The 27,249-nt window shown below is 41.6% G+C and overlaps 1 protein-coding gene across 6 annotated transcripts; it reads right to left on the reverse strand.

Annotated features, from left to right (window-relative positions):
* Positions 1-789: 789 nt before the first annotated feature.
* Positions 790-26,886, reverse strand: jakmip3 (Janus kinase and microtubule interacting protein 3). 6 transcript variants are annotated; one of them, XM_040177230.2, is made up of 23 exons: positions 26,591-26,886; positions 25,806-26,008; positions 25,494-25,736; positions 24,629-24,868; positions 23,598-23,798; positions 22,799-22,912; positions 21,493-21,639; positions 19,905-20,042; positions 19,108-19,179; positions 18,514-18,618; positions 16,251-16,376; positions 16,080-16,163; positions 12,198-12,260; positions 9,915-10,013; positions 9,557-9,655; positions 8,375-8,434; positions 7,982-8,047; positions 7,451-7,519; positions 7,109-7,186; positions 6,658-6,891; positions 6,132-6,197; positions 5,914-5,973; positions 790-2,354 (listed from the first exon to the last, which is right to left on the reverse strand). In XM_040177230.2, exons 2-22 carry the CDS (start codon positions 25,938-25,940, stop codon positions 5,923-5,925), a joined length of 2,490 nt encoding a protein of 829 aa, XP_040033164.2. In that variant the 5' UTR covers positions 25,941-26,008; positions 26,591-26,886; the 3' UTR covers positions 790-2,354; positions 5,914-5,922. The 6 variants fall into 6 exon arrangements, with proteins under 6 accessions (XP_040033164.2, XP_040033163.2, XP_040033162.2 ...); XM_040177229.2 differs by having other exon boundaries at positions 8,381-8,434; positions 21,484-21,639; XM_040177228.2 differs by having other exon boundaries at positions 21,484-21,639.
* Between the last annotated feature and the right edge of the window lie 363 nt (positions 26,887-27,249).

The raw sequence follows: 27,249 nt of genomic DNA on the forward strand, positions 1-27,249 counted from the left end.
GGCCCTACCCTTTCTGTAAGAAGTTAATGTCGTTGTGTTTTCCTATTTGCTGTTGTGCGTTTTTACTTGCCGTTGTGTTCTCCTATTTGCTGTTGTGCGTTCCTATTTGCCGTTATGTTTTGCACTTCAGGGCCACCGTAGTCACGTCATCCCCCTCACTCCGGCCGATCATGGGGAGTCACTGCACGTGCTTGGTAGGTGGCGGCCAGTGATTGGGGGAGATCAGGGGAGGTGGGTGTTCCCGTGTTGTTCCCGGGGTAGTGATGTTAGGTAGAAGAGTTCCGGTTAATAACAGAGTAAGTTATATAACAGGTTATATAGATAGAGTGTGGGGGGGCTTCTCACGGTGTTCCTGAGCAAGAATAATAGGATTCTTGACCGTCTGTTCCCCTCCGTGTTGTGAGTGAGCCACTACACCCAAGACGCTGCTGTATCTATAGTGAGTGTAGGGGGTTGGGGGGATGAGACTCCCATTTCATTGTGACGAGATAATAATAATGAAGCTCATTCGCGCATGACGTTTCTGACGTACAAGAACCTGTTTGTTTTTTTCTCCAGAGTTTTGGGGTCAGTAGATTTGCGAGATACCCAAATTAACGTGTATAGGCACTTCATGGAAAATCCATGAAAACCTGTGAGGCGAGAAAGCACAAAATCTCTGAGGATAAAGCTGAAAAAAGTGTTGTGCATTATTGAGATGTGAATTCTTATAGACCAAAAAGATACAATCTTATAAGGACAATTAGTGAAACACTTGTTTTCAACAACAAAAGTCACAAACAAACAACATTTTGTGTTCAATCTCATTTTCACCATTTTAATCCGCCATCACTTGATCAAACTGATTGGATGTTCAATGAGTTCACAGGGGAGATAGAAAAATATCATCTGAAATTATAGAAAAAGGATAAAGGTCCAGTTTTAAAAGAATCTCGCATCGTCTTGACTCTTTTCGGTGAAGGGAAGGTACTTGACATTGTTAATAATTCTTGTTGTATTCTTAAATTAACAGAATCTAAAGGGATTTAATAATCAACAGATAATCTGGTGGAAAGTGAAACTCAAAGATGATATAGATATCAAAGGAGGACATTAATTCCGGAATAAAACATTAGTTCGGGAAATAAATTTAATAAATGTGCAAAATATGAAACAATGTACGTATATACTGTATATATATATATATGTATATATATAAATAAATATACGAATATTATTCAAAGATATACATTATTTATTTGTTGAGGGGGCCTTTGAAAAACACTTTACTTTTCCGTTTGCTCTCATAGTTAATGGTTGAAAGATCACAACAAGTCTGGATGAAATCTAAACTAAACTGGGCGATAACAGTGAACTGCAGCAGTCTTAAGTACTTTACTACTTTTTAAACCTGTTTCTGACTTTTGTTCCTTCATATCATAATACGGTTTCCTTAACGAATGCTCAGTTGCTCCAGCTGAAGCTGACATCCTGATAGTAAGAACCATTGTTTCCTTCATTAATCTTTGGTCCCGGGATGAATCAACAGGCTAAAAAGTTATGCATTGTAACGATGTGTCCAGGAATGGAGCTGAAAGGCTTCCTAATATCAGCTCACTCTTCATGCGGATGAGACAATTAGTAAGAAATCAAATTCAACTGAACCAACTGAACCTGACAGAGAAGAGAATTCCACAACAATTTTCTTTGTTTTATAATGTCTTTCTTCAGGCATTCAGTGTGTACTCCTCAAGGTAACATAGTGATCATTTCACTGAACATTCACTGTCATTCATCTCCCTTCACCTCTGCCCCTGAACCTTCATTAACCCACAATAAGGTTAGATGACTGTAACATACACAACGAACAACCTTAACATCACCAGTTCGGTGAGCTAACAGTGCATGAATCTCTGGTTGCGTGAGCTAACAGTGTATGAAGTCCAGTTAGGTGAGAAAACACTGTATGAAGTCCAGCACCGCTTTTGTCTAGTGGGCCTCAGGAGGCCAGAATGTGTGCTTGTCAGCTGCATATCAGGTGTTGAAACCAGAGTTTTTCAGTAAACAGTTGCTAACATGTTGCCGGTTGTTGTTTTTCCTTTTCTAAAAGACAACATCAATCTGCAGCCACGGAAACCGTCCATATCTTGTCTTTGAGGTGTGATGCAAAGTGCTCACTGTGCTCCATAGTCAGCTGACAGCTGGTTCCCCCTCTGATTGGCAGCCAGCGGCAGGGCAGTGGGGCACTGAGAGCAATGTGCCTCTGTCTGTAAGTTGCTGGTTTATACCCTTAATCCTTCTGGATCTTCAGATATCTTTGTCTGATCCAGACTGAATGGACCCTGCTGAGCTTTCAGCTGCTTGACTCTGGAGCCCTGCAAACACAGGCAGAAACATTAAAACGTTCAAGTTGATTTAATGATGTATGTATATTGATTTAAACATTGGTGTGACGACCCCTGCTGTGGAGGCAGCAGCCTTCCAATGAGATTTGGTTTTGGTGATTGAAGGCACCTGGGCCGGGTGCCCTGAGATTAGAAAGCCCTGTGTTCATTCATTCATTCTGTCGCTCTCTCCTCTCTCGAAGCAGACGTCCCGTGTGGTAGGGCAGCCGCTTGTTGAATCCTGTTTCCTTTTGGTTAAATGCCCTTGACAACACCCATCATTTACACTTTACCCTCATGCACATCCTGCACTACTCATAATTAGTGATGGCAAAGTGAAGCTTTCTGAACCAGTGAAGCTTTCCAGCCAATTGTATCGGAAAAAGGTTCATTCATTCAATGCATCGCAAACTCTATGGGGACCTCTGCTGTTGAAAACCTATAGAGCAAATGTATTGAATAGCCTTCCAGTATATTTTGGCCCAGTCTCTGTGGGTTGAACATGATTATGAAAAGTTGAACCAATAAATCATCTAATAAATACATGGATTCCTATATGAATAAAACTGTTGTTTTTCAGGTTTGAATTGTGTCCTTGTTTGTGTATTTCAATTCTCTACATTGGCAAGAAGTGAAGAAGTGGAACAAACACTTATCTATTTCTTTCTGCATCTTTGTGCATGTTATGTTCGTGATCATAATAGCAGAAGAATTAATATATATATATATATATATATATGTAAGCAATATAATTTTTATTGAGATACACAATTTTCTTTTTGTAGATCCTACTTCCCCTGCCTTAGAAAAAAGGCGCGATGAGGCAGGAATGCTCAAAAGATTACGTGCTAATACAAATAGATGTGGGTACACATGTTTGTGTTTGATCCAATATTTTAGCGGGTCTTCACTCCGAGGAATGTTTGATTCAGCCAAATATCGGGTGGTCTCCACAATAAAATTAAACATCCATAATTACACAATACAAATTACAGACTTTGCCTGCCTATTGCCAACCTTGTTAGAGGAAATCAAATTGAAGTGCTCCCACATCTCGGAGCGACCTTTCTTTGCCACAGGTTCCATTGTAAATTTGCTCTTTGCTACTACTACTCGCAACAACACTGACTTTGACTGTATCAAACCGACAAAGCCGAACCCTGTTTCGAGCCCATTTGAATCAAATCGAAGCGGTCACGTGACTGTGCGCCGGACCGAAGCTTCGGACGTCACTAATCACGTGATCAGCAGCGAACGAACCAAGCACCGATACATTTGCTTCGCCTTGCACTGGTTCATATTTTGACACAGGCTTCGAAGCAGGAGGGTCGGAGGTAACAACACTACTGATAATACTGACATTCACATCTCATCTGGAATGGTTGTGGCTTTTCGTTGTTCTTGTGTTAAATAAAGAATATGTTACACCTCGGAAACCCAATCGCAACTCCAATCTTGTCATTGCCCAAAGAGCCAGGTCGTGACAAATGGGGGCTCGTCCGGGATGAAAGGTGTGATAGAAACGCCCTCGTCAAAGTCGATGGTCGCTCCCTCTTGGCCCTCCACATCATCGCTGGCCAGAATATCATATTTGCTGCTGCTGCTTTTTGTTTCTTCCCCTTCATCCTCTTCGTCGCTCGCCAGGGAATGTTTCACCTTAAGCCTGGAGCCTGGTCCGGCGACTGCATTGCACGTCTTTTTGTTTGGGAGCTCTTCCTCCAGCTCAAACTCCCCGTCCTCGAACGTAACTTTCCTTTTCGGCATGGCGCTGCTCAAAATAATTGAAACGACGTATTCGTTTCTTCTTCCTCATCACCACCCCCGGTCTTCTCCACAGCGGGTCGCTTGCTGCTCATGCTCTTCGTCCAGGTCTTTGGCAGTTGTAGAGCTAAAACACTGGATGCATTTTGTATACTTAGGGTAAATCCTGACCTGGGGTACATTCTGTATACTAGGGTGAATCAGACCTGGGGTCAATTCTGTATACCTAGGGTGAATCTTTCAGACCTGGGATACATTCCTTATAATTGGGTGAATATTTCAGACCTGCGTTATTTTCTTTATACATGCCCCTGCATGTCATACACACATCTTCATGCATGTTTTAGCTGCGGAGAAGGCGAGTCTAAGAAGCATTTTAGCCAATTGCTGGTTAGTTGATATGTTGATATGGTTCCTTGGGTGGTCTTAATGTAATGTCTGTAACATAATTTGGTCAAACTACCACAAAGAGCATTTAAAACAGAACCCTTTTTACCCTGTGCCCTCCACAGAGTGACCTGTTTTGAGTGCCTGTTCCTTTAAATGCTAATGAGCCAGCTCCCTCTGTGCGGCTCTGTGCAGCCGACCACTGTGCATCTTTAGGGCTTCATTAGCTTCATGCTGCTAGCTAGCTATTCCAAGTGTATCCAAGGTTTGCAAAAACGAAGTGAAGTGCTTTGGCAAATATCGTATTGTAGCAACCCTGTTCAGGAGTGTGTGTTAGTTCTGTGTGTCACGTCACCCCCCCCTCACTCCGGCCAATCATGGGGAGTCACTACATGCTAGACAGGGGGTACACATGGATTGAGGGAGATCAAGGGAGGTGGTTGTTCCCGTGTTGTGGGCTAGTCAAGTTAGGTAGAAGAGTTCCAGGGAATAACAGTAACGGTAAGTAAGTAATATTACAGCTTATAGAGATAGCGTGGGATGTGTTCTGAGTGAGCCACTACACCCAAGACGCAACAGTATCTGTAGTGAGTGTAGGGGGGCGGGGGGATGAGATGGGAGAGGGTGTGGGACAAGGCCATGTAGAGACTCCTATTTCATTGTGACGAGAGAATAATAAGTAAGTTCATTCTCAGTCACTGAGCCATGACGTTTCTGACGAGTTTTTTTTTTACAGAGTTTTTTGGTCGGTAGACCTCCGAGATACCCAAATTAACGTGTCGAAGCACTAAAACAGTGGAATTTTCATAATATGTCCCCTTTAAATTAAAAAATGTGTGACATACAATTTAGCCAATCAGCAACTTTAGTTTTGCCTCAAGGGTTAGGGTATATAAATATATCTCTATCTCTAACTTCAGTATAATATAATAATATTCAACATTGATTGCAAAACAAAAAATAGTTAATTAAATATGTCTCCTTTAAGACCTGGGGTAACTTCTGTATGTCTGGGCTGCATTTCTGTGTACCTGGGGTGGATCCTTCATTTTATGTACAAGCATTTCTGTTTGAATACCTTCACTACTCTTAAGTATACAAAGTGTTTTAACCTTCCATGAACCTCTGTCTTGCACAAGGACAAATCAATATGGATTAAACCGCTGATCTTGTGGTAGGAGAACACCTTGTTTCCAGTCGGCCAAGTACTCTCAGTATATCTTCAACATCCTGTGCACCTGGAGTAGCCTATTTATATCTTCAGTACAGCCTGTCTACTGCCTTTGTAGATGCCTTTGTATAGCTTCAGTGTATTCCTGTGTACCTGTGTTATACCTTGTTACCCTTTTCTATGCATCTAATGGTAGAAACCATCCATAAACCATCTAGCTGTTTGACTCACCAGCAGCTGTTAAGACCAGAGGATGAAGGCCAAAGAGAAGAATAGAAACAGAAATAGAAACTGGAAGAAAAAGATGTGGAGAGTCAGTAGAATTCAAAGAAAGCATATTACATACTTCCTGACAGCTTTTACAGTGATCTCCTTTAATGTGTTGTTGAAAGCTGTCTGTACATAAGTTCTCAGAAAAAATACTTCATTATGTCTCTCTTATCCTGTACCTTCTCTTCCAGCTCTTTAATCTGTCGTTTCTGTGCTTCTATGAATTCCTCCAACTCCTTGTTCCTCTGTCAAAAAAAATACATGAATGGGCTCTTTTGTGTGACAGTTGTTTAGGTATTTGTGTTTTGTAAGATTTGTTGTTTGTTTTGTATGAGGTACTTGTGTTGTTTCTACTAGATTCAAATGATGCCTGTGCATACAATCTGATTGTGGAGCTTAATTTTCACATGAAAGAGACATGTTTATCTAAAAGTATTGGTTCCATTCTTTGACTTGCAAATAGAGTTTTAACACAATGAGCCAAATTCAAGGAGTGCGCAAAAGGATACAAATGAAAAAGGTTAACCTGAGCTTTAGGTGCCTCTAGTGGTGAAGATCTCCATTACATCCAATCCAACTGCATTATGTTGTTAAAATGTTAACCTGTTGTTAAAATGTCAACCTTTCGTTTACACATCAACCTGTTATTTACACATTCACCTATTATTTAAATGTGTAGGGTTAGGGTAAGACTGTTACTGGTACCTGTTGTATGAGCTGCAGGAGCTCCATTCTCTCTCTGAGAATCTGGGCGTCCCTCTCTCTCAGCTCACACATCACAGATCGTCTCCATTGGTCCATTGCTCTTCTTAGCCCCTGCCTCTCTTCTTCTGTCAGTGTTTCAGAGAGTCCACCCTGCTCCAGCTTTAAGCCCTCCATTCTTAACTGCTCTTGCTGTTGAAGAGCCTCAAACAACATGGCCTCCAGCTCCAGGATTCTCTATGTCAATGTGTGTAATGATGGTAATTATGAAGTGGTACCCAATATTTAGAAGAATCAATTTGGTAAAACACATGTTAACTGCAGGCATTTTGACCCCTGCATTAGCCTGTCTTTGAATAACTGTGGAGGATTACTAGTACTAACTACCTTTAAAACACCACACCACACACTCATGATATTCTTCTTGTTAGGTCACTTTTGAGCTGCTACAGACCTTATTAGCCTGATCCACTGACTGCTTCCTGTAGTCCAACTCTTCATCCAGGTAACCTTTCTGTTTACTGAACAAGTCCTGGTAAACAACACATAGAGGTCAAAGGTCACCTAGAGCTCCTCTTTTGATTCAGTGTAAACAATCACCCAAGGCCTTTAGCGGAACTAATTTGTGTTTTTACACACTGTTACAAAGAGGTAGCCTCAACCGCAAACAGCACTGTTTAGATCTGTCTCTACGATCAGCATTTATTTAAGGAATAGAAAATCATAATAATGTGTTTTTTATTGTTTGATATACAACTTGTTGAACAAAATCATTTGGGCAGGTCAAGTTTTTTACCTTCTCGCTTTCAATGTCCAACATCTTCTGCTGCAGAGCTGCCTTGGTCACTTCTATAGACTTCAACCACTGCCAGGGAGGGACATAGGTAAAGAGACAGGTAGATGGGCAAGTAGATGGACAGGGAGAGGGACACGTAGATGGATAGGTAGATCAACCAGGAGAGAGGTAGATGGATGGATAGAGGGACAGGGAGAGAGACAGGTAGATGAACAGGGAAAGAGACAGGTAGATGGGCAAGTAGATGGACAGGGAGAGAGACAAGTAGATGAACAGGGTGAGAGACAGGTTGATGGACAGATAGAGAGACCAGGAGGTAGACAAGTAGATGGACAGGGAGAGAGATTGTTAAAGAACTGTCAGGAAGTCAAATGGCTCACATCTCATGTTCACACAGCATTTCTATGTTCATAAACTGCTTGAGAAATAAACATGGAAGAACATTAAAAAATAAATGACTTGTACTCTGGATCACATGATGAGCTGGGTAATATCAAACAAAGGGCCAAAAGTCTAAGGTTAGACTGTTACCTTTTCTGCTAGAGTTAGAACCGTTCTGGCCTGGATCACCACCACCTGCTCCTCATTGGACAGATTCTACAAAAAGACAACACGATATAATTATGTCAACAACAAGTACCAAGGGCGCGATGCAAGACTGTTCTGGCTTTCTACATTAGTCATATTCAATTAATGACGGTGCATAAATGTGTTTGTTGTTTATTCAATTTCAAGAACAAAAGTTGAATTATCCTGTAATTAAGAGTAACAGATTCAAAAAGACATGAACAGCAAATCAAATGCTTCACGTTTATGTCAAAATTACAATAACTAAACTCAGAGATGTGCTGCTTCTGATCCGAGAAAGTCACGTCCGGATTTACTACTGAAAACACGTACATGTACAAATTAAATTGAACATACACTTACGGCGTTATCTCCCAGAATGTCCAACTTCTTCATCAACTCACAGATGGCAATGTCCTGAGGGATATTCATAAACATAAATTATATTTGGTTTGTATGTATATTAAAAGGTGTGTTTAAAGAAATACAAATATGTTTGGTAGGGCTTTTCTCAACTCTCAGACTCCTTATCTCCTTTCCCCTCTGACTTATGGTTCCTCACTCCCATTACAGTGTACTATTTTGAACAATCAATTACATGAATGCATCTCAAGGGGAGAGGAGGCGAGCCGGAGGTGGTGAGGAAACATAGTGGGACTTCCTGTGCAAATAGAAAAGGGAGACAAATAGAAAAGGGAGACCCATGTTGGTGTGTTCACATCTTCTTTTCTTTTATATGTAATTTTCTTGATTGATTATAATTTTGGATAGGAATATATAAGCATTATGCTTCCGCCTATACATTTTCAATCACAATATATATTAGTTTGCACGCTACCACCAGTGGATAGAGAGCGTGCATCCGAAAAGGAAAATGCCTGTGTCCCCCCTTCATAAAATTCAAAGTTCAAATTCAAAGATAAAAATCGATTATTAAAAATGTTGGAAACAAATTTCATTATCAATTCGTTGATTGATAACACTCAATGAGTTACGCGCAGAGCAAAAATAAAAAACCAAGCCGATGTAGAGGGAAGAGCAGCCAGCAGTGCCGACAGTTGTGAGTAACATAACGCAGGCAAAGACGTCTGTTCGAGTTAAGTCGTCCAAGGTGTGCGTGCATTTCACACAAAACAACCCATTTCGGTTATTGTTGACAAATATATTTGTACGTGTTGTACTTTTCGCAACAGTAGTTGATGTTATGTCTGTATCCGCTAAACCAGCGCGGCCAACTAAGATACCTCTAATGCATTTATTTAAAAATGCCATTTTTAAATCATCTTATAGCACTTGGTTATTTTTAGCTTTACTTAGATGTGGTGTATACGTTTACTTTTAAAGTTTAATTGCACTACACTGATGGTAATAATTTAATGAATAAGTATCAAGTGAACATGGGTGTGTGTTTTGAAGTGTGTCTGAGTGCGAGCGTTTGTGAGTGTGCGTCTGTGAGTGTAGTATAGAGAATAAGTTTGATTATCAAAATAATCGTTAGTAGGCTAAGGCCTATGTGTTCTCAGGTGTCCGGTTACTCACAGCGACTCCTTCTGCCTCGCAGTAGATCTGCAGTGGACTGAGGCCTTCTGGGAAGTGGAGCTGATGGAAGTTAATGGCGGGTGAGCGTCGCTCTCTCTCCTGAACAGTAAACCGTAGAAACAGAGACACACTGATCATCATGTTTTTTTTAACATTGTGTTTGTTCAGTGTGATTAAAGTTGTGTTTATTTTGTTTTAGTTTAATTTAGTTTATTCTTGACTTTTAGTTGTTGTTGGGATGCCTTTTATTTTCTACTTTTTGTCTGTGTTTTAATAATGTGTGTTATACATCAGTCATGAGTGTACAAACTTTATTGTTTTGGATGGTTCTGGCTTTTTCTATCTCTCTTTTTTTTACCTCAAGCTCTAAGATCCGAAACTCAAGCAGCTCGTTTTGATCTCTGATGTCCTGGATTTCATTCTTCAGCTGCAGCTCTTCACCTTCCATTTGCTTCACCTGCAAATATGATAAAAATATGGACAGTATGATGACATAAAAATGAAAATGTCATATGATGCTATATGTCAGTGTCAGGTTATGGCGATTCAGAGAATCTAGGCTAGTTTGGCAAGACAGCCTTAAAACATATAAGAAGGCTCTCTGTAACGCAAGAGCATCTTATAACTCATCATTAATATAGAAAAATAAAAACAACCCCAGGTTTCTCTTCAGCACTGTAGCCAGACTGATAGAGTCACAGCTCCGTCAAGCCGTGTATTCCTTTGCACCTCAGTAGTAAAGACTTCATGGACTATCAAGGGGAAAATTGATGGTCTCCCTCCTCCAACCAGTGCCGACCCGTCCTTGGATGTAGGAACCTTGTATGCAGCAGTGGACCATGATACCTAATTGGATGCCTACTCTTCCATCAACCTTGATAAACTGACTTCTACAATTTCTAAGTCTAAATCTTCTACTTGTCGCTTAGATTTGATTCCGACTAGGCTACTTTTCCTTTAGTTTTTCATTTAGTTAGCACGTCTTACTGGATATTATGAATCTGTCTTTGTTGACAGGACATGTGCCACAGTCATTCAAGGTAGCTGTAATTAAACTTCTTCTTAAGAAACCTACTCTTTCTCCAGAGGTCTAGGCTAACTGCAGACCTATCTCTAATCTTCCCCTCCTCTATAAGATCCTTCAGAAATCCGTCGCAAATCTATTATGTGACTTTCTACAAAACAATGCTTTGTTTCAGTCAGGATTTTGAGTGCAAGATCGCCAAGAAACAGCATTGGCGGAAATTAAGAATGATCTTTTACTTGCTTTGGACCAAGGACTCATCTCTTTTCTTGTCTTGCTGGACCTCAGTGACACCATTGATCATTGTATCCTGTTGCAGAGACTTTAACATTTGATTGGTCCTTTACCAATCAAATGTTCAAGTCTCTGCAACATGATACAGCTGGTTTGTGCCTGTAAACCGTGAATCCTCGATCCCCATAAGGTTCTGTCCTTGGAGGGATTTGATTTACCATGTATATGCTTCCTTTATGCAATGTTATCAGAAAACGCTGCATAAACTTCCATTGTTATGCAGACGATATTCAATTGTATCTGTCCAGCTTGTTGGACTTCAAGAATGTCTTGGAGACATCAAGACTTGGATGACTTGCAACGTCCTGATGCTAAACTCCGAAAAGTTATCTTGATAGCCTTCAGCTATCAAGCTCCTCTTTTGTGGAACCAGCTTCCAAGCTCATGTAAGATAAAGCTTAAAACTTTCCTCTTTGATATTGCCTATAGTTAGGGCGGGCTGAGGTTAGCCTGGACCAGCCCTTCGTTAACCTGCTATAGGCCTAGACTGCCAGGGGACTTCTTAGGACACACCAAGCTCGTCTCTCACTCTTCTTCTACAATAATTCACGTCAAGCACTTAACCAAATCAGCTACTTCCTCAGAGTTTTTTGTGCTTTCAAGCCTTGCAGTAACTGTAGTTATATCTATTCGTGGTTACAGCCGATGGTGGTTATGTCTGATTGTGGTTACATCTGTTGGTGGTTGTCCCTGCTGTACACCTGGGTTACTACTCTCAATATTTGAATCATTTCTCTTATATGAATGAACGTATTTGAACATATTTTACGTTGTTCATTGTGGACACATGACCTCCATTGCAGTCTGTCCTCGAGGTCTCGATTTTTTTCTCCCCATTGAAGGATTTTTCTTTTGGGGAGTTTTTTCTGTGCCGATGTGAGGGTTTTAGGTACAGAGGATTTAGCATCCGGCAAAATAAATGAATGGTTTTATTAGATAAATTATTCTTAATTGTACTTTAATTTTTTCTGTTATCATTCAATAGTTATTTAGGGTCTTATCTTAACAGTCATGCTCCGATTTTGGGAACACCATCATGCTAAGATGAATGTAAACATGGTATCCTGTTACCATGGAGACGGTGAGTAAGCTTCTGCACTTTTTGCATTTCATTTTCCATTCATTCAATGTATCTCCACTATCAGTGTCCCAATGATTTGTGTACACATGGATAGGCCACTACAGCTAGATTACTTTGATTCTTCAGAAAACACATTTAAGTGAAACAAAGATGAAAGATAACGACTTCCTCTTTAAGACACTGAATGATGTCTATGGGGTTTAGATGTAAGGAACAGACCTACATATTTTAGTTTGCATCACCTTCTCCACCAGCTGTTGATTTCTTTGATACAATGCCTGCTTCTCCTCCACCCACTTCACATCCTAAGGGGCAGATAGACAAGAAGACGGACAGGTCAATAGAGAGAAACAAGCAGACCGACAGCGTCATTAGTAGTAATATAACAAGACAATTTATTTATCAGTATGATTTTTAGGACTTTTAGAACTTAGAGACTGCAGTGCAGCATCAATGAAAACATCACCACCTTTCCTCCGTTATCATTTGGTCTTTTACTAAAAAAACATTTTGACAGAAAACCAAATGATTTCTTGTCTTAGCTTACGGTCGCATCTTAATAATATGTTGTTGTTGGCTGTTGTCACCACAGTTGATCAATTAAAATATTATCTGTAATATTACTAGCTAACATTCATCATTTAGCTGACGCTTTTATCCAAAGTGACTTCAAGTGTATTCAATCAAGAGGGAACAGAACCACAACAACAGGAATCAAGAAAGTGCAACTTCTTCAAGAAAGCCATATTACAAAGAGGTATAAGTAAGTGTCAACCTAAGTGCTACCTAGTCCACTTAGTGTAGGTGTGTTTTAAGCTGTCCAAGCTCTGCTGTCCTGATGTCATTGGGGAGCTCTTTCTAGGACAATAAAGAGTCTGGATTTTGTTAAATGTTTAGCTCTTTGTGAGGGGACAACAAAGAGATTGATGTGGTGCGGAGTGAGCGTGCAGGGACGTGAGATGACCAGTAGCTGCTGCATTCTGGGTCAGCTGCAGAGGTCGGATGGCGCTGGAAGGTAAACCTGCTAGGAGGAAGTTACAATAGTCAAGGTGTGAGATGACCAGGACCTTCTGATTGAGAGGGGGACGTATTCTTCCGAGGGTTCACATACAGTTTACACTAACTTTTGTACATACAACTACGGTATTTGTATATTAGTAATAGTATAAATAGTTTCTTGAAATGGTATTTCTCTTGCTTCAAGTAGCACAAAATCCCAGAGTTACCTCATGTCAGTATTTATTGCCCAGGTAAAACTAATGCCAACAGCTGCCTTTTTCCCTACATCACATTTAAAATAATTCCTGTCTCAAAGCGACGCAAACATTAGTTAATGCATTTTTTACTTCTAGACTAGTTTACAGCAATTCCTTATTATCAGGCTGCTCTCATAAGTCTTAGAAGCCTCTCCGGTTGATTCAGAATGCTGCAGAACGTGTATTAACAAGAACTAAGAAAAGGGATCATATTACTCCTGCATTAGCTTCTCATCACATATTTATGTTTATACACATTTATATGTGGAGTATTGGCTTTTCTGCACCGGCACTCACTGGCACTGGCTAATAGATTAAAATACTTCTGCTAACCTATAAAACACTAATTGCTCAGTCACCGTATTTTCTTAAGAACCTCATAACCTTGTAATACCATATTGCCCTTGTAGAGGGCTGCGCTCCATGAATGCGGGTTCTTGGAGTTTTAAAAAGTAGAATAGGAGCCAGAGCCTTCAGTTATCAAACTCCTCTTTTGTGGAGGTTTATAGCCATAGCTAAAATCCTAACATTAACCTAAAAGTCTATGGTTTTTAGGCATGGCTTATAATTAGGGTGTGGGCTCCAGATTGAAGTTAGGGCTAACTGAGGTTTAGAGTAGGGGCTGTCTCAGTTTACATTTAAGGTTGTTCCAGGTTTATAGTTTGGGGTTAAAGGTAGGGCTGAGCGGTATACCGTTTCAACCGATATAGCGGTGTAAAAAAGGTTTACATTTTTCACGTACTGTCATACTGTCAAGCCGTAACAACTGCCAATGCTCTTCGGGTGGTGCCAGAAGGTATCAACACTTCCCTCTGTAACTTAATAATGGACTTCCTATCTTCCTATCCAACAGACCCCAGTCTGTTAGGGTAGAGAACCACACCTCCTCAACCCTCATCCTTATCACCGGCGTGCCACAGGGGTGTGTGCTAAGTCCTCTCCTCTACTCCCTCTTCACCTACGACTGCACACCTGTACACGGTTCTAATACCATTGTCAAGTTTGCAGATGACACAACGGTGATTGGCCTCATCAGTGACAACGATGAGTCGGCCTACAGAGAAGAGGTCCAGCACCTGGCGGTGTGGTGCGCCGACAACAACCTGGCTCTCAACACCAAGAAGACCAAAGAGCTAATTGTGGACTTCAGGAAGAAAGCTGGCACACACATCCCCATCCATATCAACGGGATGGAGGTTGAGCGTGTCGCCAGCTTCAAGTTCCTGGGCGTCCACATCTCTGAGGACCTCTCTTGAACCCTCAACACCTCATCCCTGGTAAAGAAAGCACACCAGCGTCTCTTCTTCCTGAGGAGACAAAGGAGGCCCATCTGTCTCCTCTGATTCTAGAGAATTTCTATCGCTGTACCATAGAGAGCATCCTTACAAACTGCATCTCAGTATGGTACGGCAGCTGCTCTGTCGCGGACCGTAAATCACTGCAGAGGGTGGTGAAAACTGCCCAACGTATCACCGGTTCCTCACTCCCCACCATTGAGGCTGTCCAGAGCAAGAGATGTCTGCAGAGGGCACGCAGCATCGAAAAGGACAGCTCTCACCCCAGCCACGGACTGTTTGCCCTCCTCCCCTCTGGGAGATGCTACAGGGTGCTCTGTTCCAGGACCAGCAGGTTCAGGAACAGCTTCATCCCTGCGGCTGTCACTCTACTGAACTCTGCCCCCCACCCCCAGACACATCTCCCTCAGTGACTGTACTTCCCCTCTCCACCCTGGCTTGACTGCCACACCCTCCTCCAGGCACTGAACATTTACACCAGAATGTTTTTTTTCACCACTTATTACTGCATAAATCGTACTTATACCTACAATAACTCTTAAATATAATATTACTAATACCTCTTTCACTTCATCTCACTTATTACCACTACTAATACTTATACCTGCACTTTACATATACTTATCATACCTACACTTCTTACCTCAATTGCTGCTATTCTTATCCCAATTACTGTTCATATTGCATATCCATTTCTTACTGTTCATATTGCATATCTATTTCTTACTGTACATATCTATTTATTCACTTATTAAACTTACATATGCACATACTCTGCACTTTTTGCTATTTTGCACTTCTGGTTGGATGCTAAACTGCATTTTGTTGCCTCAGTACTTGTACTCTGTGCGATGACACTAAAGTTGAATCTAATCTAATCTAATCTAAAACTTGCTTAGCGCTCAGCGGTCCGAGCGAATTGTCTTTATAACAACAATGAATAACCCACAACACGATCCGTAAAGGGAAAACCAGCTTGTGACACGTAAACTACTTGCTACACTAATAATTGTAGATTTATAAAATTACCGTGCCAAACTGCATGCTGGGTACAGCTCACCACTAAAGAAAAGAAGAAACTGTCACTATGTCACGGTGTGGGTTTGTGTCCTGTTTTTTTGTAGTTTCCTGTGATTTCCACCTGTGTCCAATCACCGGCACCTTCCCTGTGTATTTAAGCCATGTGTGTCTCTTGTCCTTTGTCGAGTCATTACGTTGAATGTGTTTTGTATGTCGATGAGTCCTGATTTGCCCATCCGTTTTGCCCATAGGCATTTGGATTTCTTTGGAATAAACTGTTTTTATTATTTGGAAATCTAGATTGGAGCCCTGCTTCCAACCCCCCCCCCACGCTGTGACACACTACATAAAAACATAGAAAAGCGCTATGCCGGAGGAACAACCAGAGACCCGAGATGCAGGGTCTCTGCTATGCAGACTAATGTCTAAAAAATATATTACCCACCAAAATAAAAGTCTCCTTAAAAATGCATGCCAGTATTCAGTTAACCACATAGTAGGGAGAAATGAAATGAAATGAAACTAGCATTCAGTGTGTGTTTGTGTGTGTTACCAATCCTTGTTGTTTCAGAGCGGACTCCAGGTCAGCAATTTTGGTTTGATATTGACTGATTTCAGCCAGCAAGTGCTCTCTAGTCTGTAAGAGAGGAAAATGGAACAATGAAGCTGTGCCTTGTTTCGTGATAGGGAATAGAACCATCAACTTCTTCATGCCTCTAGTTACCTTTATCTCCTTCTCAGCGTCATAGTTTACTCCGCTTTTCTCCGTCAGCAGAGCATACGCTCGCTGCAACGCCTGATACTCCTGAGTCAGTTGACAGTAACGAAACTCCGCCTCACGCACGCACACCTAAAATGCATAAACATGTCAGTTACAGAACCAGTAAGACCAGTAACAAAACCAGTAAAGCCAGTTGCAAAACCAGTTAGATCTGTAACAGACCGGTCACAGAACACGAGGGACCAGTGACAAAACCAGAGATCCACTAAAAGACCAGTTAGACCAGTAACAGTATTCGTCTAAACAGTGAGGGGAGGAGACAAATTGCCTGCATAAATCCCTCCTGGTAGACGATGCAGCAGAAAATAGTCTCCTTGTCTGAGTTCATTCTCAAAGACTTGGTCAGGAACCAGTAACTTCTAAGTCTGTCTTTGCTAAATCCAGTCTTTTAAGACCATCCTTTTAATAAAGACCAGTATTTATCAGGACCAGTCTTTATTAAGACAAGTCTTCATTAGGACAGCCTATATTGAGATGTGTCTTTATTATTGCCAGTCTTCATTAGGGCCAGTCTCGATTAAAACAAGTCTTTAATAGAACCTATATCATTAACAGTCTTTATTAGAGCCAGCCCACAGTGAGACCAGTATTTAAATTGAGACCAGTCTTTTTGAGCCCAGTTGTGTCCCTTGCGTACCTTTTCACACCTTCTTGCGTGCGACCCATTTTTCTAGGCTTGCGTCGAAAGCAACGCAAGCCTCCCGCAGCGCACAAGGCTGTGATTGGTCCGCTAACTACATCCTTTACGGAGTCTCACATTTCCCTTTTCATAGCACAATACCACCATTATTAAAACGAAGAATGTTTACGAGAGAACGGATCAGATTGAAGAGCTTTTGTCGGAAGAAATGCGTAAATATGAGCCCTTCTACAAGCCGTCATTGGCGGACTATAAGGACGCGCAGATGGCCTCTGATTCATGGAGTAGGCTGAAAGTATGGCTTCCGACCTAAGCCCACTTGAAGACTGTTCAAACCTTGAATGATTGATTAGACTCCAGCAGCCCAAACAAAGACATTACATTACAGGTGATTTAGCTGACGCTTTTATCCAAAACGACTTAGATTACATTGCATTTTTTACCCATGGCTTTTTACATTTTGCCCAGGGAGCAGTAAGGGGTTTAGTGTCTTGCTCAGGGACACTTCGACATGGGGCACCAACCTTGCAGTTCCCAGCGCACCCGCTCTACCCCTGCATCACGCCATCCCCCATATTTTTTATTTGTGCTTTCTCGCCTTGCAGGTTGTTCATGGTTCTATCTGGACCTTGTTCCTGCTTCCTGCGATGGCCCTGCTGACAGCTGCTGCTATCATCATCATTATCATCATTATTATTATTATTATTAATTTAAATTCATCGCATTTACTATTACGGTCATCATAAACCAACATTACCCTAAAGTCTTTGTGCTTTCCCTCCCCTCAGGCTTCTGTGGATGGTGGTTCTATCTGATGGTGGTTGTCCCTGCAGTGGTCCTGCCTGCGCCTGGCTTACTACTCGCAATTATTTGAATCATTTCTGTTATAGGAAGTGAATGTATTGTTCTGTACTGTTCATTCTGTACACAGGACATCTATTGTAGTCTGTACATCCCGCGAATGGGATCTCTCCTCTGAGGTTTCTTCCCTTTTTTCCCCATGGAAGGGGTTTTCATTTTTTGCGTTTTTTCTATGCCAATGTGAGGGTTTTGGGACAGAGGGTGTCGCATGTATACAGAGTGTAAAGCCCTCCGAAGCAAATTTGTGATTTGCAATTTTGGGCTATAAGAAATAAAATTAATTGAATTTGACTATAACGATGAGTGTCAAAGTCGTTACTATGAAAACCTCCATTGTGACCTCAAACATTTACTGGGTGTCTGAGGCTCCATCCACAGTACTCTGTTTTGTTTTTTTCAAATGCACATGTGTACGTGAACGTCCACCTACAATTTACAACAGTGAAAATAGATCGTTTTGGAAATGCAGTGGTTAAGTATTTTTAATTATACCCACACCTGCATACTGTACTTGATTGGTTCTTAACAGTTGTGACGTGTCCTTCCCTGATTTGTCACACTCCATGTGACCGCTTCCAGGAAGGAAACGAACAGCAGGGCGACCAGTGATTATTCGAACATGAATGATTAATTTCTCGTCTTTCTTAGCCATCTTTGTTCTTCGACAATATACAAGGGTGGCCATGTGGCTGTGTGTGTGTGTACCTCGTCTGGTTCTGTATCAGGAGTTTGGTCAGTGTGAAACGACAAAGAGGATCCATCAGAGTCAGCACAGGCTTCTTCATCATAGCCATAGAACGTCTCTATAACCTGTGAGAAGAGAACAGCAGAACAAAATTAGGAGGAGAAGAGGTGAACAGGAGAACCAAAGAAGAAGAGAACAAGACATGGATAAAAATGTGAACAAGAGAACAAAGGAACAGGTGATCAACAGAATAACATAGTAAGATGAAAAAAGAACAGAAATAAAAGAACCACAGAAGAGGAGAATAAGAGAAGACATGAAAAAGAGTACAAGAGAACCAGAGATTTGAAGAGGAGAACCAGATAAGAGGAAAACAACAGAACAGGAAGAAGAAGAACCGAACAGGAGACAAAATGAGGAGAGGAGGAAATGAGAATAGGAAAACAATAGGAGAATGAGAATAGGAAAACAAGAGAAGAGGAGAACAAGACAACAGTAGAAAAGTAGAAGATGAGACAAGGAGAAGAGAATAGCAGGAGGATATGAAAATGGGAGAACAGAAGAATAGGGAAAAAAGGAGAAGAGGAAACAAGCTGAAACCAGGAGGTCCTCACCCTGCAGGCTTTGAGGGTTCGTTTCCTCTTCACTGATTCTTGACGTCTGTACCTCAGTAACATGTCTCTCTCCTGGAGGAAACAAGCAGTTTATTCATTCACTTACTCATTCATCCTCTTTTTGTTCATTTATTGATCTCCGTTATTCATTCATTCATTCAACCTTTATTCATTCACTTATTAATTTATTCATTCATCCTTGTTCATTCAGCAAGAGTTGTGTCAGTATGATCTCTCTTCCAAAATAGTTTTATCCTAACGTTATGCAACTGCTAAATGTGGCACAATAAAATACATATTTGAACTACAGTGGAAGAAGTACTGGCACTAGTAGAAGTATTGCTCAACACTACTTGCTATAACAGTATTTACACAAGCAGCAGTCTCCATGGTCTAAAAAAAAGAGATTCATTAAAATTTTAAATTTAACTTCAGAAGGTCAGAAATCCTTCACTCATCAATGCCACTGTCCGAGGTGCTAAAGCAGCAGAAGGATTTCTACTTTTTCTCTATCTATCCATCTAGGATTTATAACCTATAACCAGAAAATACTGGAAGTGGAAGTTTAGTCAGAAAAACTTTTTTTTTCAGTCTCTCTGTCTTTTTGGACAGTTTCCTTCAGTAAATCCCATTGTTGCCTTTCAAACCTCTCTGCTGCTGTCAGTAGGATTTTACCTCAAATCAGATGTGAGCTGTTGTTGAATAAGTATTTAAAGTAGTAGTAGTAGTAGTATTAACAGTACTAGCAGTAGTAGTAGTAGTCTCAGTAATATAAGGAGTAGTAGTAGTATAAGTACCTTTGACAAGTCATCAATGGTATTCCGTTGCTCCAGAACTTGTAAACGTAGAAACTCCATCTCCCTCTCATCCTGGCTGTAACCATGGTAACTGTTGGAGGGGCTTCGGACCAGGTCGTTTAAAGAACTTGGTCTTCTCTGTGGACCAAAACAAAAGCTGCTGTTACCACAGAAAATATTGTCTTGTCATCAATATGTCACAGGCCATTCACAGATCAGACTTCTCTCTGGTCATAACTTTACATTACATTACATTACATTACATGTCATTTAGCTGACGCTTTTATCCAAACCGACTTACAATAACTGCATTCAACCATAGGGGTACAAACTCAGAACAACAAGAAACAAGAAAGTGCAACAAAAGTCCTCAGAAAGTCAAGAAAGTCCTCAAAAAAGCCAATATACAATTTGCTATAGATGAGTGGCGTTATAAGTACAATTTAAGTGCTACAATTTGTTAGTCTTTTAGTCAAGGTTGAGTCTGAAGAGGTGTGTCTTTAGTTTGCGGCGGAAGATGTGGAGGCTCTCTGTGGTCCTGATGTCTTCAGAGAGCTCGTTCCACCATTTAGGAGCAGGACAGCAAAGAGTGGTGATCTAGTCGAGTGTTTTGCTCTCAGTGAGGAAGGGACAAGCAGTTTATCAGATGCAGAGCAGAGAGTGCGGGTCGGGATGTAGGGTTTGACCATGTCCTGGATGTAAGCTGGACCCCATCGATTCACAGCATGGTAGGTGAGCACCAATGTTTTGAACTGGATGAGCCACCGGTATCAGTGAAGAGAGCGGAGAAGTGGAGTAGTGTGGGAGAACTTAGGAAGGTTAAAGACCAGTTGAGTTGCTGCATTCTGGATGAGCTGCAGAGGTGGAATGGCGGTAGCAGGGAGACCTGGCAGGGGAGAGTTGCAGTAGTCCAGGCGGGAGATGACAAGAGCCTGAATCAGTACCTGCGCTACCTTCTGAGTCAGAAGAGGACATGTTCTCCTGATGTTGTAGAGCGTGTATCTACATGATCGTGTCGTCGCTGTGATGTTGGGAGTCAGGGAGAGTTGGCTGTCGAGTGTGATGCCGAGGTTCCTGCAGTCAAAGTGGGCTTTAGCACCGAGTTGCCAAAGTTGACATTCAGGTCCTGGGCTGGAGAATCTTTTCCTGGAAATAGAAGTAGTTCAGTCTTGTCGGGGTTGATTTTCAGATGGTGGGCAGATCCACTGAGAGATGTCAGTCAGACAGGCAGAGATCCGAGTGAGGGAAGGAGAGAATTAGTTGGGTGTCATCGGCATAGCTGTGGTAGGAGAAGCCATGCGAGCGAATGACAGTACTCACCAAAAGAAACCAATTAACAGGGAGGAACCAGGAAGAAACCTCAGTGAGAAGCAGATAAGGGATGGAGAGAACTCCTGCTTTTCCACCACTGTGTTCATATTACATATTGTTTTTTCTTTACCCCATTTCATCTTTGTTGAACTTTTACAGCTGGTTTTACATTCATGTTCAGTGCATTGAGAGACGTCCAAACCCCCTCCCCCCAAAAAATGTCTTCTATGTTCACCCATTCTGGGCTAATAGTGGTGATGCTGATTACCATAGTTACCATCTCCATGTTCTCCTGAGTGACGAAGCGGAGCTTATTGTCGAGGCGGTGCAGCGTGAGAATCAGCTCCTCATTTTTCCTGCTCAGACGCTTGTTCTTGTCCAGAAGAGGAAGAAACTGACTCTCTGTCTCTCTGAGACGCTTCAGCTAAAGAGGACAGATACAGCCAACACAGATAGGACACAAAGTACACGTGAGATAGAAGATACAACAGAACGTACGGAGAAGGTGCAGTATGTTACACAGTTTTAATCTTTTGGAGATCCAGAGGTATCAAGTAACGAAGTACAAATACTTTGTTACCTTACTCAAGTAGACATTTTGGGAACATTTTCTCGCAAATATCTATACTTTCTACTCTTTACATTTAAAAAATAGCCTCGTTACTCTCACAAAAAAAAACTATCCAGATTAATCACGCTATCCGGATAGAGTGAATTTGATTGTGGTTGGATGAGAACTATAAACGTAAATCATTCAGACACCCTATTTATTTTCTACGCGGTGCACCTGCATATGACACAAGTCAGAGTGACGCCGGGTGTGAAAAGTGGTCGGTGGAAGGTTCCTTTGTCAGAACAACACAAGGCGATCTCAGTAATTTGGCCAATGTTCTGATAACTGACCGCTGCCAGTTCAGTGTTTCCCCATCATTATAACAGGGGTCCGGCAAAAAGTCAGAGCCACCGCCCCATGAAGTTGTAAACCTGGGGACACACTGTAGTCTACCTAATCAATGGGAGCGACATGTGTGTACGTACCCATGTCATTGAAACCTGAAAAAAGGTTCTCGTTTTATTTGTTTAAGTTATATAGCATGCAGGTCGCTAACCCATTTGTTCCTTCCGTTGTTTTAGTGTTGCCATGCCTCTCTGAATATCACCATGTTCCATCCTCCGCACGGCAGGTTGCATGATCCGAAGGCACCTTCCGATAATATTGTAACAGACTGACATGTTCTGTGAGTGTGGTTACACATTAAGAGTTTGTCCTTAATGGATTTTTTTCCCCGTTACATTACTTTTACTTTTATACTTTAGGTAGTTTCGAAACCAGTACTTGAGTTGATAATTCAAGAGAATTCTTTTTAAACCCTAGGATCTATACTTCTACTTGAGTAATGAATGTGAATACCTTTGACACCCCTTTTGAGAACCCACTTATACACTGTGAGGATATTGTGCCAGGTCTTTAATTCACACTGGACCTTTCAAGGAGTGTTTGGGTCATGGGGAGGATGTGAATTATGTTATAATATTATGATTTACCATAAACCAGTGAAGAAATAAGTCAGAGTGTTTGTTACCAGCTCGTTTCTCTCTTCTGACAGCAGAGCGTTTCGATCCTCCAACTTCCTGACGATGGCGCTGAGCTCAGCAATTTTTAACTGAAACCTGCGTGTGTCCCGTTCCTCCTGAGACTGTGCACACACACACACACACACACACACACACACACACACACACACACACACACACACACACACACACACACACACACACACACATATGATAACACAGTTATCATATTTCAGGTTCCACTCTTCATCTTCATGTCCAGTTGAAGTGCATGTTTTGATCCATAAAATACAAAAATAAAAAGGTACAATGAACTGTGGACAAGAACACATAAGGAGAAATAACAACCACGACTCCCAATGTGCATATTACCAACAAACCATCACAGAGCTTCTGTCATCCCTACAGAGACACCTTAGCGTCTGAGCTAAGGTCAGCTCGCAAAGTGGAGGAGGTAACACCCAAGGAGAGGGCTGGTAGTAGTGGTAGTAGGCATTTTAGTAGCGGTAGTAGTAGTGGTAGTAGTAGTGGTAGTAGTAGTAGTAGTAGTAGTAGTAGTGATAGTAATAGTAGTGGTACCAATAGTAGTAGCTGTAGTAGTGTTAGTAGAAGTAAAGGTACTAGTTCTTATTGTGATTTGGAAAAGTCTTAGATGGATTCGTGGTAGAAGTATTTATTCCCAATTCCCAAGTTTCACAGTTTGTTTTTTGCCAAATTGTAGTAGTGGTATAGTGGTAGTCTTTTGGATCCTTGGTTGGGTCTTTTATGAAGTGTTTTACTTTAATGAAGATCAGGAGCAGAGCTTACGGTGTGCAGAGCAGTGTTAGTGGGAGGGTTAAGGACTTGACCAGGATGGTTGAGGCCAACCCTCTGTGCATCTCTCAGGGCTGCAATCTGCTGCTCAGCAGCCTGAGTCTGCAGCTGGAGGCGATGGGCGTGTCCAGCCTGCAGTCCCAGGGCCTTATCCAAAACACTGACCGCTCTGTCCTTCAACTTAATCTCATCCATCTGCATACAGAGAGTAGACAGGTGGGTTGGAAAGACAGACATGTACATAGGTTATAGACAGACGGGTAGATGGGTTAAGGCAGGTGAGGTTGGATGTGATTAGTTAGAGAGGTAAGGGGCAGGACTCTACCCAACTTCAATTCATTTTCAATATAGGAAGACTAAATAAGAGATCTGAGCAGCAATATAAAAAAGTCCAATAAGAACTGACAAGTCATAGATAATTATTCACTTTCTACTTCAAAGGTTTGTTGTGAAGTAGGAGGATGATGATCACATGTGGTACTGGTTATGATCCATTTAGGTCCACTCTGGTATTTAATATATTCCAACCAACCACCAACAGTCATAAAAGGTGACCCTGTACACCCTGATCAGACAGAGAATGACTAGGTGTCCGATGTGTTCAGCACTGGGTGGAACACTAGACCAGGTCAGTTTCCACAGTAGAGATGGTGCAACAAGTCTAAATCCAAGGCTTCTCTTATGATATGATCTGTAACCACATATTACATGCTGTTTATGTGTCAAACAAAGAGAAGTGAGACCCTGATGAACAGAGTCTGCTCTGTATAAGGAGGTCGTATGTGGTACCAGTCTCACACGTCTTCTCATTGTATTCTTACACTCTGTGCGGTCTTTGTTTAATGGTTTGTACATAGACTTCATTGTGTATGTGAGTATTAAGGGCTGGGGGTTAAATATTGAAATCATTGACCATGAAGGTGATGTTTAAACTACTCGTGACTTGTGTGTACATACACGTCCTGACTGTAAGCACTACTCGTAACTCGTGTGTGTACACAGTCATGTTTGATGGAGACGCGTACCAATCGGCGGATCTCCCTCTCACAGTCTCTCTTGATCCTGTTCAGCTCCTCCTGGTGTTGATGATGAGCTGATCGCAGTTCGGCTGCTCGCACCTGGCATGCCTGCTGAGCTAGTGTCAGAGCCTCCTCAGCATTCCTCTTTACTCCTCTTTGCTCCTGCATCTCCTGCTGGAGGCGGCAACGCTCTGCCTCCCAGCTTCTCCTCGCCTCCTCCACCTCTGCGAGTAGGGCACTCTTCACCTGGAGAATGACAGGACGTTGAGTCTTGAATGTTCCTTCAATATTTGTTTAATTATTCATCTCTCTGGAAGGGAGTAACTATATCCTTACTCACACCTTGAGAAAAGCATGAGGAGGAGAAATATTTGACCATCAAAGAAAGTCTAGACTAAGAGTTAAATCCTCCTCCAAACCTGAAAAAAGACATCAGTGAAATTTTGCCTTCATCCTTGCATCCTGTTACAGAGACTAGAACATCTGATTGTAGCACCTTAGTGTTGTGTTATACACGTATAATCATTACATCCTCTTAGATAGACTAGAACATCTGAATGTAGGACCTCAGTGCCTTAGTGCCCTATCTGATTTTTGTTGAGGGAGTCGCTTCAACAGATGGTTGAAATTTACGTCGGAAGGTGTACAGATTTTCTTCTGTCAATGACACTATGAGCTCCTTAATATTATACATATATATATATTAATAGTAATATTATCAGGAAACTCTCCATAAAGTTTCATTGTTATGCAGACGATAGTCAAACATATCGTTCGACGATCCTCTTATTGAATGACAACCACGGTGTTACATTCGTCCCAGATATGGTAGGAGATATACAGACAGGCAGGTGTGGATCAGGTGCATCACCTTGTCTGTGGATCCGTCCCTCAGCATCAGCACCAAGCCGTTCAGACGCTGAATTTCCCCGTCTTTGATCTTAATGACTCTCATCAGCTCCATCTCGTGTTGCCGTAGCAATGTCTCTCTAGTCAGAGCGAGATCCTTCTGCTTCTCCTCGTGGAGTTTGGTTTTCAGCTCGGTCACAGTGACTGTCGCCCGGTGATGCTCTGCTTTCAGCTCCTGACTCTTCTCTCTCTCCAAGCGGCTAACCTAGGAGTGGTTTTCTATCAGCCGTAGTTAATATCATCCTAATGCTACTCTGGGTTTTGTAGTTCTTACCTTGTTCTTCTCATATTGGAGTTCGATCTGGATTTCCGTCAGTTTGGTTCTCAGTTCCTCATTAGCTGCTTGAAGAGTTGCCATGGCATCGGGTCGCTCCCCTTTCCCCCTACCCCCTGCTCCTCTCTTTGACATTACCACCACCAGAAAGCGCCGATCCCCAAAGATCTGTCTGTCAATCTGAAGCTTGACTACATCTAGACCTGTTGACAAATACAAAAACACAACCTTTACAAAGTCCAATTTGATTTGTAGTCTTTTGCAGGTTGGTGTCAGTCATGTGTCCAACAGAAATACACCAAAACAAGTACAATTTTGTGTTATCCCATGAATATACAAACAAATACAAGCAACTATAAACAGTAGACAACTTAGGAGTATAAACATTGCATATTTACATTGTGAAGTACTCAGTTGTCTTTGGAAACCAGATATCACACTGCATGTCCTTTAAAACATATTATTTGAACATGAAAAGGTGAGTATTACTCTATATTAGTAGAATATATAGTACATATAGTGTCATCAGTAGTTTTAGCAGTAATAACAGTAGTATCAATATGAAGCCATGTAAGCAGTAATTGCATGTTTACCATGTGGTTATCCTAGAGCAGTTTAGTAGCACTTGCATGTGTACTCTGTAGTATATAATATCAAATATTATGTCTGGCAATCAACACTTTGCACAGCAGCACTACATGATTATTCTTCCGTGTACACACACACTCGCACACAAACACAGGCCTAACTGAGCACACACAGATGAATGGATATAGATCACTCACCGTCCAATAGGAAGCCTCACACACGGCATACCTGAGAGTTTGTGTGTGTGTGTTTCTAAGGTTAGGCTTATATTCTAAGCATGCTAACCAACTAGCCTTAGTAGAGCGTCCTATATACCAGTGTGTATACTGATATGTGTGCTGCTGTTATCTGCCTCCTTCCAGCTGTCAGACAATCTGTCCTCTGCGACTCTGTTAGCACCTAGCTCGAATAGGTGAATGTTTGTGTGTTGATGCTGTTAGCTTCTCTGCAGCCTCTGCTGGCGTCATCCTAGACCCCCTCCTTCCTCTCCCTCTACTCCTCTTCCTCCCAGCATCCTTCAGTGTGACACAGAGATGAATAGCCAGAGGTCTGACTCCCTCTGCTGGCCACCCAGAGCCATCACAGCATCATCATCATTTCAAGAATCAGGAATATTTATTACCAAAATATGTTAGACATACAACCCTAACCCTAACCCCCGGTGGATAATAACAGACAATAAGACAATGGACAACAAGATAGATAAGAAAACATAGTGCAAGAGAAGTTTAAATTAAAAAATAAAAGTTATTCTGTACCAGTTCAGCAGGTTCAGATAACATAAGTCCACTACTGACAACAGTCCAGCGTCAACTTCAATGCTTCTGGTCCTCCTCCTGTCCTTCTAAATATAGAT

The sequence above is a fragment of the Gasterosteus aculeatus genome, chromosome 5, assembly GCF_964276395.1.
Source record: "Gasterosteus aculeatus chromosome 5, fGasAcu3.hap1.1, whole genome shotgun sequence".
NCBI lineage: Eukaryota > Metazoa > Chordata > Actinopteri > Perciformes > Gasterosteidae > Gasterosteus > Gasterosteus aculeatus.